The sequence below is a fragment of the Chanos chanos genome, chromosome 4 (genome assembly GCF_902362185.1).
Source record: "Chanos chanos chromosome 4, fChaCha1.1, whole genome shotgun sequence".
Lineage (NCBI taxonomy): Eukaryota > Metazoa > Chordata > Actinopteri > Gonorynchiformes > Chanidae > Chanos > Chanos chanos.
Genome location: NC_044498.1, coordinates 12,921,061 through 12,939,040, shown reverse-complemented (window position 1 = coordinate 12,939,040; position 17,980 = coordinate 12,921,061). Strand labels below are relative to the sequence as shown.

Below are 17,980 nucleotides of genomic sequence, written 5' to 3'. Positions count from 1 at the left end.
TTCAGTTTATGTTTCCTGTTGTGTCTAGTGGAAGTGAATGTGTATTGTTCATCATGTAGTGTTTGTGTTGTGTTGTCATATCTTCTGATAGTTTAATGTTATCTGTGTAACATAAATGTAATTGTCTTTGTGTGAATGATGTACTTCCCTCCTACCGTGTTAGCATTATGTTACTTCCTAGTTTGTACTGTTACAAAATAAAAGGCACTGTCTTCACTCTAGAGAAAATTCAGCCACTCATTAGTAAATGCTGATGTGTTTTACACTTTACACTAAGGCTCCCTTTTCCAGTTATAAACGTTGTTAACTCATTAGTAAATGATGATGTGTTTTACACTTTACAATTTGGCTCCTTTTTGGCAGCTATAAATGTTACCAACTCATTAGTAAATGGTGATGTGTTTTACACTTTACAATAAGGCTCCCTTTTGGCAGTTATAAACATTAGTAACTAATTAATAATGGTCATAAAAATTAGATGAAGCTGACAGTTTAACATGCTCACTGATAAAAGGAGAACATAAAGTAAGCTAAGCAACTAGCAAGATCTGAGATTTAACAGCATAGATAGACGAAAAGTGCAGCGATAACTTTATCTTGCCAAATAGGAGCCCACATCGATGTATGAAAATGTATGATGTATGAGTTATAACTTGTTTATTATTGCTTATTAATGATTTATAAAGGATTTACAACTTAATTAATAACCTAATGAAGAACCATTTATGAATCCTTTATAAGGGTAGTCTTATTGTAAAGTGGTACCAACAAAACTCACCAGTCATATGAAGTTGAAGCACCAAGTTGCCAGGCTGGCCTTTAACTTTGAAAGAGGAAAGGGAAAGCGGCTTTGTCAAAATTCTTTGAAAAGCTGTGTTGGAATATTGAAAATATTAACTCTTGTTAAAGGTGAACTTTTGTTAAGAAGAAAATGCCCAATAAAATAGTCCCTTAAAATAGTCATAAAATGTTATAAAAATGTTCAGTAAATAAACCTTTAGCTCAAAGGAGGACATATAGTGGGACCCAGAATGCATTGTGTTGTTGTAGCATTGTAGATGGCATTTAATAAAGTTGGTTATTTTACACATGGAGACATCATTGTTAACTTTAACTAAAATTATAGACAATATATAGAGCAACAATACACCCATCACTTATGGGATTACTTTTTTCTGTATTTATGGCGTCCCTAAGTATATTCATTCAGACCAGGGAGAAAATTTCAAGAGCAGACTTATCAAGCACCTGTAGAAGTGGCAGGGCTGCATAAAATCTTGGACCATCCCCTAGGCAATGGGATAAGAGAATTATTAAACAGGACTCTGGCCAATAAGATAAGAGTTGTACCTCCGAACTCAAAGTCCAGATAGCCATAGATGTTGACGGATTTTAACTTTCAGCTATAACTGCACAGTACATGAGACAGTGGGTTTTCTCCATTTTATCCCATGTTTGATTGAGTCCCGTGGTTGCTATCATGTTTCAGCATGTCCTTGAGAATGAGAACACTGATTCGAGATCTCTATGGAGCTGCCCGAATTGCTGAAGACATAGCTTTGCTGAACAGGATCACTATGTTACACTGTTCCTTTGTAAGGTCAAGGGCCCCCCACTGGCAGTGGGCGACAGGGTGCCGCTGACAAGTTGAGGTCAGAAAGGCAATGGGAAGATTGCTGACAAGTGGGATTCAATCCTGTATGAAGTTGTTTCAGTGAGGTCTGGAATAAATGTATTTCACATAAGGGATGCTCAGACGGAAAGAGAGAAAGTTGTACGCCTTACTCCTCTACTTCCCGTTGATCTCCTTAACTTTGATTGATGGGACTGTGGATCCGTCTACTTCTCTGATATCACAGCTTGATGATGTAACCTGTGAAATGATTTGCAACTCAGGACTAGTGGATATCCAGCAAGAAGCAGGTGTTAAGACCACGGACTCGCTCTTGCAGACACCCAACAGTAAAGATCTTGAGAGTGAAGACATTTAAAACACTCAGAAAGCATCCAGGCTAGTGTTGCTACTGGATCTGTCACTGGCTTTGCTGCTGAGACACACACACTGACAAACACGGACACAGCATCATATTCACTGCACACAATACCAGACATTGACATTGTGTCAGATCCCGCACATAGTGTTGCACACAAAACTGCAACAGAGTCCATTGCCTGTTGTGGCTTTCCACGCACAGACTTTGTAGTTGTTCTACAACTCCCTGGCATATGTAATGGTCAAGTCTTTACAAGGGTTGGGAAATCCATAAGAACTCCAAATAGGCTTATTGGTGAGATGAAGAATTAAATGTTTAATGATTTTGTGCACACAGTCAGCTCCATATTTTCTTTTGTCAGAGCAGTGTTGGCAGTATACATTCTGCCCTCAGTAGAGTTACCTTTGAATGGAACTGCATAAACACAATAAAAAAAAAGATGTCTATTTTCCTCAGTTATAAGTCAGTGCTTAAATATGAGATATGCACAAGTTACTTCTTAGGTCTGTGTTTTTTTCTTGGCTTTGCCATGTCATTGTTATTCACATTTCCAAGGGAGGACTTTTTTACTGACAGAACAAGTTATGCTCTATAAAATACACATTTAAAGGATATTTCCCCTATCCTTTGATATCTTTGGACTCTCCTTTGTTTTATTTTGTTTTGTTTATGCTGGTCATACTTGACAGAATTTAAGGGAGAGGTGTGTAACTAGTAATGAGACACTTTTAAAAATTGAGGTCATTGAGATTAGCATACGTTCTATGCAAGATGGCCGTGACAATGCCCTCTTGAAAGGGAGACATTCTGGACACACTTCTATTCTGGTCTAAATAAAGATACTAATTTAAAGTGTTTTTGTTGACCTTTTTGTCCTACTCTCTCTTCCCCATGTGCTACTCTCATTTGCTCCTTTTGCAAACTCTTGTTCACTTACCTATAAAGGCATTGTGCTCTCTTGACTCCTCGCTTGTCTTGTCAAAGATCATTTGGTGGAAATATGTTGGCCATGGATTTACTGATTTTTAATTTCCTTTGTGGATATGCCACTGACAGTAAAACTCTGGTTTATGAAATTAACATGTCACCAGATAGTATTTTAACAAGTAACATACTCTCCCAATAATAACTTTACATAACTTTGCAAAAGTCTCTCTGATTTACTGTACTCAGTATTCAAATTCTTAAGTTGTTTCACTTTCATTTTCCAGCGAATGTGTTTACTTGCTGTCTGAGCTGGAAATTCAGCAGGGAGCTTACAGTAACCTTACTAGAATGCTGGACTGATTTCCTTCCAAACACATTTACACAAAAATGTAAGTACAGTATTGGTGATATTTGTGTTAACTCTTGATAGGAAGGCTCAGATATCATGAAGTTGTAATGCCAACAATGCTGCAGCCTACCTTGCTAAGCATCTCCCTGAAGCCATTGTAGTAGCATTGTGTTGTGTTGTGTAAATGCCTTACTATTAAAGATTTAGCTGGGTGTATTTACATTTATAACATTTTTGGGTTTAGGGTGATGGCATCCTTTGGCAAAAGGATCAGAATGTTTTTTTTCCTCTTCTTTTTTTTTGTCTTGTACAACATACACTTACACAACGTGCACATATTTCCTTACACAACAAAAAGATTTTTCAGTGTGTACACTCGTTGTATTTCTACTAAAATACATCAATGCTTATTGAAACTAAATTGCCTGCATCCTCTTTGGTTTCTATGTTTAGCTCACCTCCTCACCCTGATCAGTGCCACCTGTAGTTCAAGCCTTGCCCAACGGCTCTTTCTTGTTAGCTCCACAATTTTTGATATGTGTTTCCATCAAGTATCATCCTCTCTATCATCCTGCAATTATAAAATAGAATATCATGCTGAACGATGTCAACAGAGGACAGGTGGGGAGGAAATGTCCACCAGAGGAGAATAGAAAGATAGCTAAAGAAAAGACAGAGAGAGTAACAAATGAAAGGAGATGATGGAGAGACATAGCTGAAGGAAGAGGAGGAAGAACATACTATACTCTTGATGCAGATAAGGTTAATAGACAAAATAAATATCCTTTTCAAAAAAATCTTCTCTGTGTGTGTGTGTGTGTGTGTGTGTGTGTGTGTGATTCCATGAAGAAAAAGAGTCTGAGGGAACTGTATAACTCTGTAACTGGGATGAGAACTGAAATGAATTCATTTTGACTCAAACAGTTCACTGAGTGCAGCGGTATTTAGTGGATCAAGCCTGTTGACGATCATTTCAAAGTGCACTACACTAACTAAATATCTCCTGTAGGACAGCCCCAAGACCCCTCCCACCCAGATTTTGTCCAGGCTGCTGGACACAGCCCCCAGTTTGCTCAAGTCTAAGACATTCCCCAGCCATGCTATTCAGCAAAGTCGAATAAAACTCAAAGGGCCTCATTCACCAAACCGTTCTTGAGAAGAAATTTGTTCTTAAAACCCACTAGTGTAGTTTTCTGACATTCACCAATGTTGTCTTATTTGGGATTTGTTCTTACGTAAGAACAGAATCTATGCACACTCAGGAGCACACTTACACACATTTGAGTGTTGACATGTTTGTGCAAAATAATTGTTTACTGCGTTTTCTTCAATTCTACGGTTGTATGATATTATAGGATTTGAATTACAATAATATTTTTATCATTTATAATATGTTTTAAGAACTATTTTCATTATTTTGCAAAGTATTATGGTCTATTTAAAATAAATAAACATTACACTAACAACCCATGTAACACTCCAGAATAGAGTGCATATTTATTAATACTTTTGTACAATGAACAAAAAGAGCAATATGAGAATATAACGGTTGATGGAGACTGATAAGTGAGCAGTAGTTTTACATGCATTACCTATGGGTTGTCCCATCTGAAACCAGACAGCTTTTAAAACAGATGTGTGAGAATCAGTCAGTTGTAGCCATCGTAGCCTTCGCTACTATGCCCAATGTCAGAGTAGTACCCCACAACACCGAAACAGTGCAAAGTAGGCTGTGCCTGAAATTCTAATAAGTCCATTCAAGGACTTCCATTCAGTGTTCATGCTACAATTACTACTGACTATCCACGTTCACCTTTATAGCATAACATCCACAAAGAAATAGGTCCTGCTCCTGTGTAGTTCAAAAAATAATGAAAGCAAAAAAAATTCACCAAAGGGGGTGCACAATGAATTTGTTAACTTCAGAAATGGCACTCTAAAATAAAAATGATCACAAAGGCTCAGTCTGCTTTTCTTCAGAGACAGACTGAGCTAAAGTGCACTTTGTTTCAATTAACCCAGAACTGGTCTGCAAATGCTGAAGCTGTACCCACTTACTTTTTATTAAGAAAATGCTTTTGTTTTTGTTTTTTTTTCAATGCAGGAATCAGGGATGCAAGGGAAGAGCTAGAGAGAAAAAAGAATCTCTCTCTCTCTCTCTCTCTCTCTCTCTCTCTCTCTCTCTCTCTCTCTTTCTCTCAACAGAACAATATTCAGCAGTCTTACACTCAGCCTTTTACATTCAGTGCCTTTTCGTGTAATTTTATCTTTTAGAACTTTTCAAGCTTGTTCATATGTTTGAGATTCTTTTTAAAGATTTATAGTTTACTTTATCATTTACAACTATTTATATAATATCCACTCTTGTCCAGACTGTGTAAAAAATGCATATAATTAAAGAGCATGGCACTATTGATATGGGTTATCGCAAGCATAAAATTAAAAAAGTAGTATCACAAACAAATTTTGGATGCATTGCAAGGAAGCTATGGCATATACTGGTAGACCAGATAGAATGGAGTTGGAGTCTCCCAGCCTGGAGAACACCAGTGTCTGGACATTGAGCTTTGTGGTGTGGGTGATCAGAAGTAGCTGGAGCCTCTCGATGTGATGGAGGAAGCAATGAATTATGATCACAAAGACCTAAATTACTATTGTTTTTTCACCTCCAAAAATCCGTTTTAAAGTGTATGGGTCATGGCCAGACACCTTTAACAGGTTAGCAGCTTGTATATCTGATAAGCTGGCCTTCATCCTTTCAATTCCTCCCATGACTTACATCAAATCCAATTTTCAGTTCACCTTCACTCTTTATGTGCTTCAAGTATTCTCATCTCACCTTGACTCAAGATGGCCATAACTGTGCCACTAAGTGTGTGTGTGTGTGTGTGTGTGTGTCTGTTTGTTTGCTTCAGTAAGTTATTTGTGAAGATTTCTTGTGACTGTCCTGATGCCGCCACCTAAATGATTGTCTGAAATGCATTCTGGCATCAGACCTTTTACATGGGGCTGGATTTAGTGCAGTTCATAAATCATACATGGGGAGTATAGGAATAAGATCCACGTGATTTGTTGCTTAGCCAATCTAGTCTTGCAGCAAAGGCTAGTTGTGTACCTAGACACTAGGGGTGTAACAATTCACCGATACGATCAGCAATTCGATTATAGCGATTCAGTGATTCGATGCAATGCGATGTGATACGATGCAATCTTATACAGTTTTTAATCTTTGTTAAATGTAAACATTCATTTTCCTTCTTACAAAATCCAAATGTCTTCCAAACTTTAGATTTTAGATTTGATGGTGTGCATGGCAGCGTTGTCTGACATGTTGTTCTTGTTTTTACCTCACAAGCAATGCTAACGTTACTCATGTAAAAGGTAAAAGGTCAAGGCGAGACACTGTGCAGATTTATTAGCGAATCAGAGACGGTCATTATTATTTTGAAAGTAACATGACCTTGTCGTGCCAATGGTATGAGGAAAATCTGGTTAATGGTTCACTGTGAATATTAGACTTAAAACTAATATCACTTTGCTGTAACCATAACCTTATTTTGGAACCTGAACCTGGTGAAATTACAGATATTCTGAAAAACTCTATTTATAGCTCAGTGCTCTGAACACTGAACCTAGAAATTATTCTGAATACCTCTTCATTAGCCGCACATATAATAAATAACAGCATTAAAGTAGCAGGTACAACAATACTCTTCGAATTCAATACTTCTAGCTAACTAAGTTCCTGGATCACCACATTCAGTAACTAAGAAGTAATTTAACACGTACTTAAAGAGTAGGAATACAGACGTACACGTTTATTACAACAATCAAATTCAGGTTGAAATAATTTTACATAACTTTTTCCCATTAAAGAATAGTAAAGTTACGTCTGCGTACTCGAATCTACCGCATTTTATGCTCCCGAACAAAACCATTAAAAACAGCACAGTTACACTGATGGTTATACAATTAGCTGCTCGTGACTTGGCTCCTGGCTATTTTTAGTTTTACAACGCATTTATGACTACACGAACAGTTATGACTCAACATGCGTATTTAACTGATAATATCGTATGGTTAGTTTCATTTTTCTTTTGTTCTACATACTTTGTACCCGAATTGAGCGATGCAGATGGGGCCTGTGACATGGTCTGAATGCCATTCTCACAGGGAAACTAACCTCCCGAGGTGATCTAGTCTCCCTCGCAATTAAACATTATCAGCATTTGACCAAATGGTCTGGGGGTTGCTGCGCTAAAACATCAAGCCTGGCGTCTGTTAGATGTTACCGCGAGTGGTTTCTGCTTTGGTATCCATTGGTCCTACACGCAGGGAGGCCTGGGCCATAAAGAGAAAACCCTGGATCAAAGGGGATAAGGATAGAGAGGCAGAGTGAGAGTGATAGAAATAGATAAAGAAGGGTGAAAAAGAAGGAGAGAGTTTACACAACTGCAACTTTACTTACTAAGGAACACTTAAGGTTAACAAATGTCCTTTTCTTTCTGAGAGCTGCACAGTGTACGCCCGACAACCTCTAACATTAGAGCAGTGAGTCTCCCACAGCAGTTTAGTTTATACCAAAGTAGAAAAGTAGAATAGCAGCAAAGCTTCAGTCAGTCGATTCATAACTTTAGAATCAGGCCATCAACCGCCTCATGGTACATTCAGATCAGTCCAGGGATCCACGTATCGATTTAATCGCACCAGTTTCCAATTCGTATCAGTGAATCATTACACCCCTACTAGAAACCAGTTTTGGGGGTCGCTGCCTGCTTTCAAATTGCAGGGGTGAAGTCAAAGTGTTAAATTCATTTATATTCTAAATTCTGTTTTAGAGTCATATACAATGGATAGGTATTTTGTAGATCACACACACCATTCACCTAAAGGGTGCCACACCCACCTGAGAGATGGCAATTCTATCAACTGTTCAGACAAGTAATGAAAAATCAAAACTACTTTACGTAATGATGGTCAGAACTTTGGCAGATGAACCATCAGTAAAAACCCTTGAACACTGATAAACACCAAAGACACCTATGAAAAAGACTGCTTTCAGACAGAGGATTTGGCTCCCAGTGATGGTACACTAAAACATGTGACACAAGGACTAAAGTGAAAGTTCTACACTGGATATTGAGATTGAAATTCTCCTGCGCCATGATGCATGTGGTGTACATACGGAAAAAAGGACACTTTCAATCAAAGGAAAATTGGTGCACAACTCATGTTGTAAGAAAAATCTTGGCTCAAAGTGACACAACATCTAGCCTTTGGTGTGGACCTGGACTGGTAAACAAGGTGACAGTAATCAGAGGTTGTATTTTCCAGTATTACACTTCCTTGTATGATTCGTGTCTTGTTATAAATCTCGTTATGTGTAACTGTCAATGCCTTCTAAGAGGCTTATCTTATCAAACATTGGGTGAGGACAGAGTTCCAGGATTTATTTATTATCTTATGATTCCTGAAGCATAGTTTAACTCACAATCTTCGTCTCAACTTCAGCAGTTCTGTGCTAGCCTGCAGTTCTTACAGATACTGATTGAGATGAAATGCACATAAAATGCTAAATGTATAAAGCACTGTGTTGATACTCCAATAATGCTCTCCTTCCCTCCCTCATCTCCTGCATGGCTGTGGCTCATCTGTTCGAGCATGAGTGTCTGGCTTGAATGTGGCTACTTTATTCTTAGGTGTGCCCCCCCTCCCTCCCTGTCATCTTTCTCTTAATCGTCATCCCGATGGCTGCTGCGGCTTCATGGCTTCCTGCGCCGCTGTGGCTGTGTCATCCACCCCAACTGAGCCCCACGTTATCTTGTCATTCTTCATACTGTCTACTAGTTGTGTTTTCATGTTCATTATCACTGTGTTGTTTGTAATTTGCCCACTGGGTTGGCACCTATTGCACATCTGGCTGGCCTAGAAGGGGTCTCCTGTCTCTGTGGTCCTTCTTAAGATTTCTCCATTTTTCCCCAGCATCTGGGTTTTTTGAGGAGTTTTTTCTTGCCCGCTATGAGGATCAAGTCAGGGGGTGCCACCCTGCTCTGTTTGTTGTAATCCTGTGGGCATGTAAAGCCCTTTGAGACTGTAAACAGTGATATTGGGCTTTAAATAAACTTAAACTTGAAACTTGAAGTGCTTGTAGCCTCTGTGGCCTATATGTAGAATACATATTTTGAAGATCTGCACAGTTACAGCATCCTTACTCCAAGGTAAAGAGTGATGTTGAATTGAACACTGGATTTTATGTAAGTCATGGCCAGGCATGTACCTGGACCACCTTCAATTAGCTGTCCTATTGGCATATGTCTACCCCTCTCTACAATGCATGCAAAATTTGACACCACAGGCAAAAGAAAGCAAAAGAGAGATTCAAGCCAAAACGAGTGATCAACCTTGGATCAGTGCACCTTAAACAACAACCACAATTTTTCATCAATAACAATCAATCAAGTACTTCAAAAGATGGAAACTCAAATGTGATAGTGATAGAGGAAACAGGGAACCAATTTATTTCTAGTTTTTGCCTCGAACTAACTGATAATTACCTCTTTTAGAGCATGTGTGGTTTTTATGCTGGTGTCTCCCTACTAATTAACATCCCACTCTGTTTACCCTTATTAGAAAAATGTTATTCCTTTGTATGAAATAAGTAATGATCATGCTCTTACTGTGTACAAATAATGATCAAGCAGAAGTTCAACTTAAGGGCATTTAAACTTTGTTGTATGAAGAAGTGAAAAGAAGAACATGACCTGGGGCTATGAAGCGTCAACTAGTCACAAGCTGTTAGAAGGTATTGAAAACAGGTGGTGAAACCGTTGCCACAAGATTATAACCGTGTTGTACGCATGAAACATGCTCCGCCTAAGAACTGATATAACCGCTTTTGAGGGAATAAATACTGCACCCGACTAAGGAGAAACTCACTACTGCAGTACTTGGCTGTAATGTTGTGTGACTTGTCTCCTCGGCCCGAGAATAAACAAACTTGCTTTGACTTTGGAGGATCCGTGTGTCATTTTGTTAAATTACTCTAACAGTCCTTTATAATCCTTATCTATTTCCTTATAAAAAGCTAATCATGTCCAGAATTATCTGTTTGTCTTTTTAGGTTTCGACACACAGCAACCGCTGGACAGGTAAATCATTGTTTGCACGCCTACTCATGTGCAAGTTTTACAACAGATTCAAAGTCCAACTTACTGTTCTGAGTCTGCTGTTACAGTGAGACAAGATCATTCTCTTGGGAGATGTAAACAGTACTGGATGACTGACTTCTTTTTAAGTTAAGCAGGAGGTGAGGCTTTCTTTTGTCATTTATTATATTTTGCACTGAAAATATTGATACAGAACTTTATTTGCTGAAGACAACTAAATTTAAAATTGTACACTTTTAATACTGTATGCTGCTGTTACAATACATTTGTTCTAGTATTAGCTGAACTTTATTTTTCTTACTTAATGTTCTCTTTTTATTGATGGTAACATCACAAGGAAAAACTTATATTCTTGCTTCTTTTGAGGTGGATTAACCAAATTCAGTGCCTGACAGTAAAATTCTCCTAACTCAAGTACAACGACAGATATCAAAATAACAACTGTGGCAAATGTTCCCTTAATAAATTAAACCATCAAAGTTCTATCAGATCTCTTTCCCTTTCAGGGACCTGAAGATAGGATATTGTTTTCACTTGTTAACAGAAGGGAGACTCTATCGGCATAATGACAGCAAAAGGTAAGAGCAATAGCATTTGAAAAATAAGGGCACCCAATGAAGAATACTGGACGTATTCAGCTCTACAAAAAACAGCATCTTGTAGATTGTCAAGAGACCGAGAAGCTGCATACATGAGCTGAGCATTGGAGTTGATTACACAGGAGTTATCACAAAACACAGGTCACATAGGTGAGGTCAAAATACCAGAAACCGAGCTCTGAAGTGCTAGCATGAAGTCATAGTCGTAAAACATGCACAGTTCACAATAATCAGGGAGTACAAGAGAAATGATGGGCAAGACAGAGACGGAATTTAAACAGGGAAAGTTAGTACACAGAAGAATATTCAAGAGTACAACATGGCCCAGTTACTTACAGGACTTACAGGAGAGACCTCACAACTAACAGAGAATAAAACAAGTGTATTTATGCATGGTTTGCAAATGAAACTAATCACAAGAAAGAGGTGTGTGCACTGACTTACTAATGCATCCCTCAATGAGCTGACTAGTTGACAGGTGAAGTTTATTTCTGATAGGCTGAACATGATGAGGGCGTGACATAGATAACCTCATCAGGATTACTTATTGCCTACATAGATAGTCTCATAGACTGGGCTCTCAGTTAGCATTCTACAATAATAAGCTCCAATTTGGATTTGGGCCAATTATACTGTACAGCATGTCTTCAGTACATGAACAGAACAGAGTTCTCCTTTATCTTTACATCACATCAAGACTTTGCTCTTCGAGCACAAGGAGACATTGTCTTAAAAAAACAAAACAAAAAAAAAACGCATTTATCCATGGTCACAAAATGATTTGGGGTCCTCAGCATTCTTCCGTTTCATTAAAAGTATAATGTTATTAATGAAAAATATCATTATATATACAAACTTTAAAAATACCCAACTGAACTGTTTGTACTCTCACATATTTCATATCATCCTCTGATTATTGTGTAATGTGAAAAAGTGTTGGAAATAAGTACATAACCTGTGCAAGACTTACTCAAAAAAGTATTCTTTAATGTAATAAATATTAATAAATATTAAAATTGTAATTAAATACAATTAATTTACAATTGTTACTGGAATTTGTAAAATTGTCTTGAGATGTTGGTCATTTTGAGCTACTGTATATCATTTGTTAACGCTAGAACCACCAAGCTGACACCAAATGACATTGTTTTTGTCTGTCTGTTTGTTTGTGTGTTTGTTTAAGTTATTACATGCCCCATAAAAGCTACATTTTCTACTCTCCTTGACCTTTCCCGAATATTTGTATTTTAGAAGCCTTGAATTTGTAGCCATTTAAGGAACTGATATTTTCTATATCAATTTGTTTTATGCTGTTAACAGATATTCCCTCAGACAATATTTATGCCCATGCTTTGTGCAAGACCCTTACTAAAGTGCCTTCTCCTCTGACTGTGGGATTGTATTCATCATGTCACAACCGCATCAATATGATCCTCAGAAACATAGAGAGTAAGTTCTAGCTCTTTTATACATTCTTTTGAGACCTTTTAATCTGATCTTGAATACAATCAGTTTATAAAGCTAAAAACAAGCTAGAAAACAAACAAACAAGAGTTCTCCCAATCAAGGTCAGTGGACCCACCAGAGTGTGTATTGGTTTAAATACAAACAAATCCAATGTACTAGGTAATCATGAAGCCCTCCATAATACCCACAATACCTATGGGTCCCAAGAGCATAGAAATGGTAAAATACTGCTTTAGTCTGCAACATTTAAAATCTGGCCCAGACATTTCATGGTGTTAATTTGTTTAATTAATTTGCAACAGTTCCATCACACCATTTTTCTAAATGATCTAAAATGTGTTGATGACTTGATGAGAATATAGTAACACTTACTAATAGTTACAGCACCAAACAAAAAAAGTGGAAATTGATTTGCAAAATTGTTCATCCATGCATTCAGCGTTTTAGTGTGAAATTGCCAAAACCTTTTTTGTGATGCTGTTTTAGTCAGTATTATTTCCACTTGGCAGTACAGGTGAATTTTTTAGGAGAAGAAAATTTGTAAGCTAAAAATTTGTGTTACACAGTGTCTGAAATGATGTAGCTTTTAGAGCACAGGTTAGAGTGATACTATATTTGATTTGAATGTATTTATGATAACAGAATGAAAATACATTTTCATCAAGAATTCTGGCTAACTGGATAATTATTTGTTTGACATCGTCGCTGGTGGGCTTATAGTTGATTTGGTTTAGCAGGAATGTTTAGCATGGTCAGCATTTTTTGTGTTTGTTGATTGATATTCTATCCCAATCATGGTTTGTTGACTGCATAGTGACCGTTTTGGTAGAAAACAATGAAATAAGTGCAATAAAGCACTGATAATGTGTAAAACTATAATCTAAGAATGGTTTAAACCCATCAAATATCAATGGAAATAATTAATTTCTTTTTTCTTCTTCATTCTGTCTCTCTTCCTATTGGTTTTCAGTTCAAATGGAACAAGAAGCTGAAAGAAGAGAGCAGAAGTATCAGGGGAGATCAACTAAGCCATCCTTCATTAATTTTGTGTCTCTGATCACTCGACTCCTTTTCTTCCGGCCTGTTTGGACAGAGGAGGACCGGAGCAGAAAAAATGTGCGATATGTGTTTGTAAGGTTTAGTGCCTGGCATTTTGCTGGCAGTGATTTGCTGTGGGCTGGATTAATAATGCGATTGTGCCAGGCCTTTGAGAAGAACTTTGGAAAGCTCCAGCTTGCTCTGTTCCGTGTGGCCCAATATGACGAGGAAAAAGATTTTGAGAGGAAAAAGACTGAGGACAGCATAAACAACTGGAGGTCAAAGAAGGTTTGCTGCTTTCCATTATGGGCTGTTGTCCTAGTTACATTCATTATAACCCTCTTTATATTTGTTCCAATTCTTATATTGGGTTTTATAAAGTCAAACGATGAGGGCAAAGTAGATGTGAAAGATGGAGAGGATGATGGGTTTGGAGCACTGGAAGGTTTTATCATCGCCAGTCTTGGAGTCCCGGCAGTTGGAGCTGCAAGATTCAGTTTTCTGATAGGGAAGAACCTCATCCTCAACCAAGACATCAATGTCAAAAAAGTGATGGACAATCAGAAGGTTAGCGAGCAACTGGGGTTAATGTATGAAATTCGAAAGGAAATGAGACTGCTCTCATGTTTTGTTCATTTTTTAGAAGTCTTTGAGAGGAGGAAAATCCGTGTGGTGCTTGAGATTACAAATCTAGACCGATGCACACCAAAGAAAATTGTGGGGGTCTTGGATGCCATCAATATCCTTCTGTCAGATGAGGAGAGTCCTTTCATTTCCTTACTTGCAGTTGACCCAGAAGTCCTTGTTCAGCAAGTGGACCATGTAGAGAGCTGTTTTAGTAAAACAGACAGGGCGTTCAGCTTTCTGGATCGCATAATCACATTACCTTTTACTGTACCTTCTCTTTGCAATAACTCAAAATGCAAAGTTTTCTGGAACATTGTATGCGGTCAGTCTGAGATACCTGAAGATTTCCCTCTTGATGAAATTGAGCCAAAAGCACGAGGTAGTCCAAAGGTCTCTCTCTCCATAGAGGATGACACTGAAGCAAAGAATGAACCAGTAAAAGACGACTCTTTGCTGCCTTTAACAGCCAAAAATCAAAGGGCTGAAACTTATGTGTCTGAACTTAATGAGGAGGAAATAGAACGATTGATCCAGTCTGCATTTGAGGAAATCATCTTGAGTAACAGTAGTACCCTTCATCACTATATCTCAGAGGACACCATGTCCATGAGAAGAGTTATCAACTCAATCCGAATGTCAATTTTGATCATGGAAGCACTGAAAACTGAACCTCCTCCAACAGAGAGAATCGCTGCTTGGGTTGTCTTGGTGGACTGTTGGCCTTGCCGGTTGAGCTGGATTCTGCAGTGCATAGAGGATGACCAACAGAGAGCTAAAATAGATGCAGGATCACAAATAGATGCTGATGAAACAAAAACACTTTGGGAAGTGTTCAGTGAACACAGAGTTGAGCTGCACATGATTGGGAATGAGGTGGAGAAGTTCCTGGAGAGAGATGGAGACCCAGAACTATTTGAAATGTTCCTCAAGAAAGATTTTAGGATCACAGTGGGTGAGGCAGACAGATTTAAGTTAAGCACAGTGAACTTGGATCACTCCATCAAAAAAGAAATGGCAAGAATTAGGGGCAGCACAAGGCTTAGTGGTCCAGAAAGTAATTCCTTCAACTCTCTCTCTGCAAGAACTGTGTTGAACATGACTACAGAAGACATTTGCAAAGAGGTAAGTTAACTTGCAGAGTTAGAGAACTAGAAAACAAAGAAAATAGCTAAATATACCAGATGTACTTCAAAGTAAACAGGCAAACTCCCAGATTACATCAACAGATAAATAAGGCAATTAAGACAGCTATACCATATCTTGGGTATCTTGAATTTTAACTCTAAACAGTATTACTACACGACTGTATGATTTTACTGAAAATTCTGTTTGTCAGCATTTTGCTTACAAATTGAAAACTGTCATCAGTGAGGTTGGCTGCATTTCCTTGAAATTAGCATTTTATGGCTATTTTGCCCTGGAATATGACAAATGATAAAAGTCTGAGTCATTTCCTCCATCTTTTCCTATTTCTGAAGCTCCCAAAACTAAACCTCCCGAGTAAATACACTGATGTCGTGAGGCAAAATGATCTGAATGGCCGCACACTGCTCTGCAGTGACCCCGATGATCTAAGACAAGTACTCCAGATGACCCTCGGTGAATGGACAACCTTCAAGATTCACTTCTTAGGACTCACTCCACTTGCCCCATCAGTTCAGCCCGTTAGGATACCATCGCACACTCCGTCTAGAGTACACCTCTTGCCACGTTTGTCATCTACCCATCTACACCTATGATAACAAAACGTGTTTATCTGTGCCATACTAGCAAAAGTAAGTTTTCGGGGTGCTGTAATGCATGACAAAACAATACTTGCTATCACTGTGCTTAAAAAATGTATTTCTTTGTGTTAAATGAATGTCAGAAACTTACTTGTTTACAAATTGAGTCTGGGCTTCACACTGAAGAGCTTCCGAAAAAAGAGCAAATGAATAAAAGAAAATCCATGACAACTCACTGATTATAACTAACTTTGCCAGTCTTTCAATAAAGTGTACATAGAACATACACTTTCTTACTTGAAATTGGAGGGATGTTTTTGAGACCAAAATTAGTTTTAACAAAAATGTAAGCAAGTCATCAAAATTAAAAAATATAAAAAGGCATCAGTTCACTGAGTTTAGTCTTCACATAGATGACAACAATATTTAATTGTCCATGGATCTGGATTCATTCACCCACTTCAAAGATGCATTTATGTGCTGAATCCCTGGTTCAGTTACACGAACTATAAACAGCATAATTCATCATTCTAATTCTATTTAAGAGCTATGCTGTCCACATTATTAATTATACTGTAGTCATGAAATGTCAGTTACACAGTAAATATTGAGCTTGCTTGACATCCCAAAACAAATCTCCTCTTGCTTGCATCAGACCTTGCTTGCATAAGAATATATAAAATCTTGGCTCTTTATGATGAAATGTCAGGAGTTTGGGATTGGATCAGTCATTCTCAGAAATGAGATTAGACCCACCATGATCAAATGCAAATGAAACCCTGTTACCCTCCATATTACAAGACTCAAAAATTATTTCTGAATAACTTAAACACACACACAAAAAAAATTATATGTGTATATGTGAAACAGTTGGTGTTTTCCAAGGAGGGGGATAGATCTGACTAGATCTTACTGTCACTGCATTCTAACGGTTGTCTCCATCATCAGTTAGTAATTTAGCAAATTCCTTATTTGACTGAATACAAGTTCAGAAATAATCAGAATATTCATTGTGAATATTCATTGTACCATTCAGGAAATAAGTTTGAGAATGCTGAATGAAACTTTAATATATGGCATTAAAATCTGAGAATATCGAATAAAATCTAAATGTGTGCAGTGAAAACCTGAGAACACTGAATAAAATCTTTTTACATGGAATGAGAACCTGTGAATATAGATTGTGAAGTAGAATTTGTTAACCAGTAAAGGTAAAAAGAAGAATATAAAACCATCAGAATTGTGCAAACATTGTAACTGCTTAACTCAATAAGTAGAGCATTTGGCTTTCATCTTTTCATCTCTCACAGAGTCAAATAGCATACTCTTCATATGCCGTTGTCTTAACTTTCATTTAAATTTTGAGGGGGTCTTAAGCATTCTCACTTTGTCAACAAGGACTCTGCAGTAACTTCAAGGACTCATGGGATGCCCATACGAGTGTCTGTGTATACACCCACAGCCCCAAGTTTATGTTGAAGCCTCTTAAATTATACACTGACCACATGGACACCATTCCCCAAACATTGTTGTTTCAGTGGTTGATGCCTTGCACTTTTCAGTCTATATTCTCAAATTTCTATCAAAATTGTCAGACTTCAATCCACGTTCTCAGACTTCCATCCATATATTCAGATATCTTTCAGTATTTTCAGATTTTCATTCAATATTCTCATGTTTTCATGAGCCTGTTCTCCTGAGAAATTCGGAATAAGCACACCAATTTTTCATGCCCTTAAAATCTGTTCAGGTATACCGAATCCTGGACAAGCACCACCAGTCATGTCCACCGGGGGTGCTAAAGAGAAGCTAAAACTAACCTCAACCCAAACCCCACCCAAACCCTAACCCTAACCATAATTGATAGTACGCCGGTGCCTGATAGCGCACTCCGCGCAGCAACTGATAGCGAAACGGGTGCCTGATATGTGTGCATGAATTATTTGCGAGAAAAAAAGCACAAAAGACATCTGAAACTACAACATTCTGTGCGGGGCAGGGCAAAGGTGTGGGGGGCAGCTTTTGTCGCTGAGCCACCACAGCACACTGTCATCCCATGAAAACAGCAAGTTTTGTAGACTAACGTGGT

At 37.9% G+C, this 17,980-nt stretch overlaps 1 protein-coding gene across 1 annotated transcript; it reads left to right on the top strand.

Annotated features, from left to right (window-relative positions):
• The first annotated feature begins 12,342 nt into the window (after positions 1-12,342).
• Positions 12,343-17,704, top strand: nkpd1 (NTPase, KAP family P-loop domain containing 1). Its single transcript, XM_030772084.1, has 4 exons — positions 12,343-12,484; positions 13,473-15,289; positions 15,646-15,831; positions 17,642-17,704. The coding sequence occupies exons 1-4, from the start codon at positions 12,343-12,345 to the stop codon at positions 17,702-17,704; spliced, it is 2,208 nt and encodes a 735-aa protein (XP_030627944.1).
• Positions 17,705-17,980: the final 276 nt, after the last annotated feature.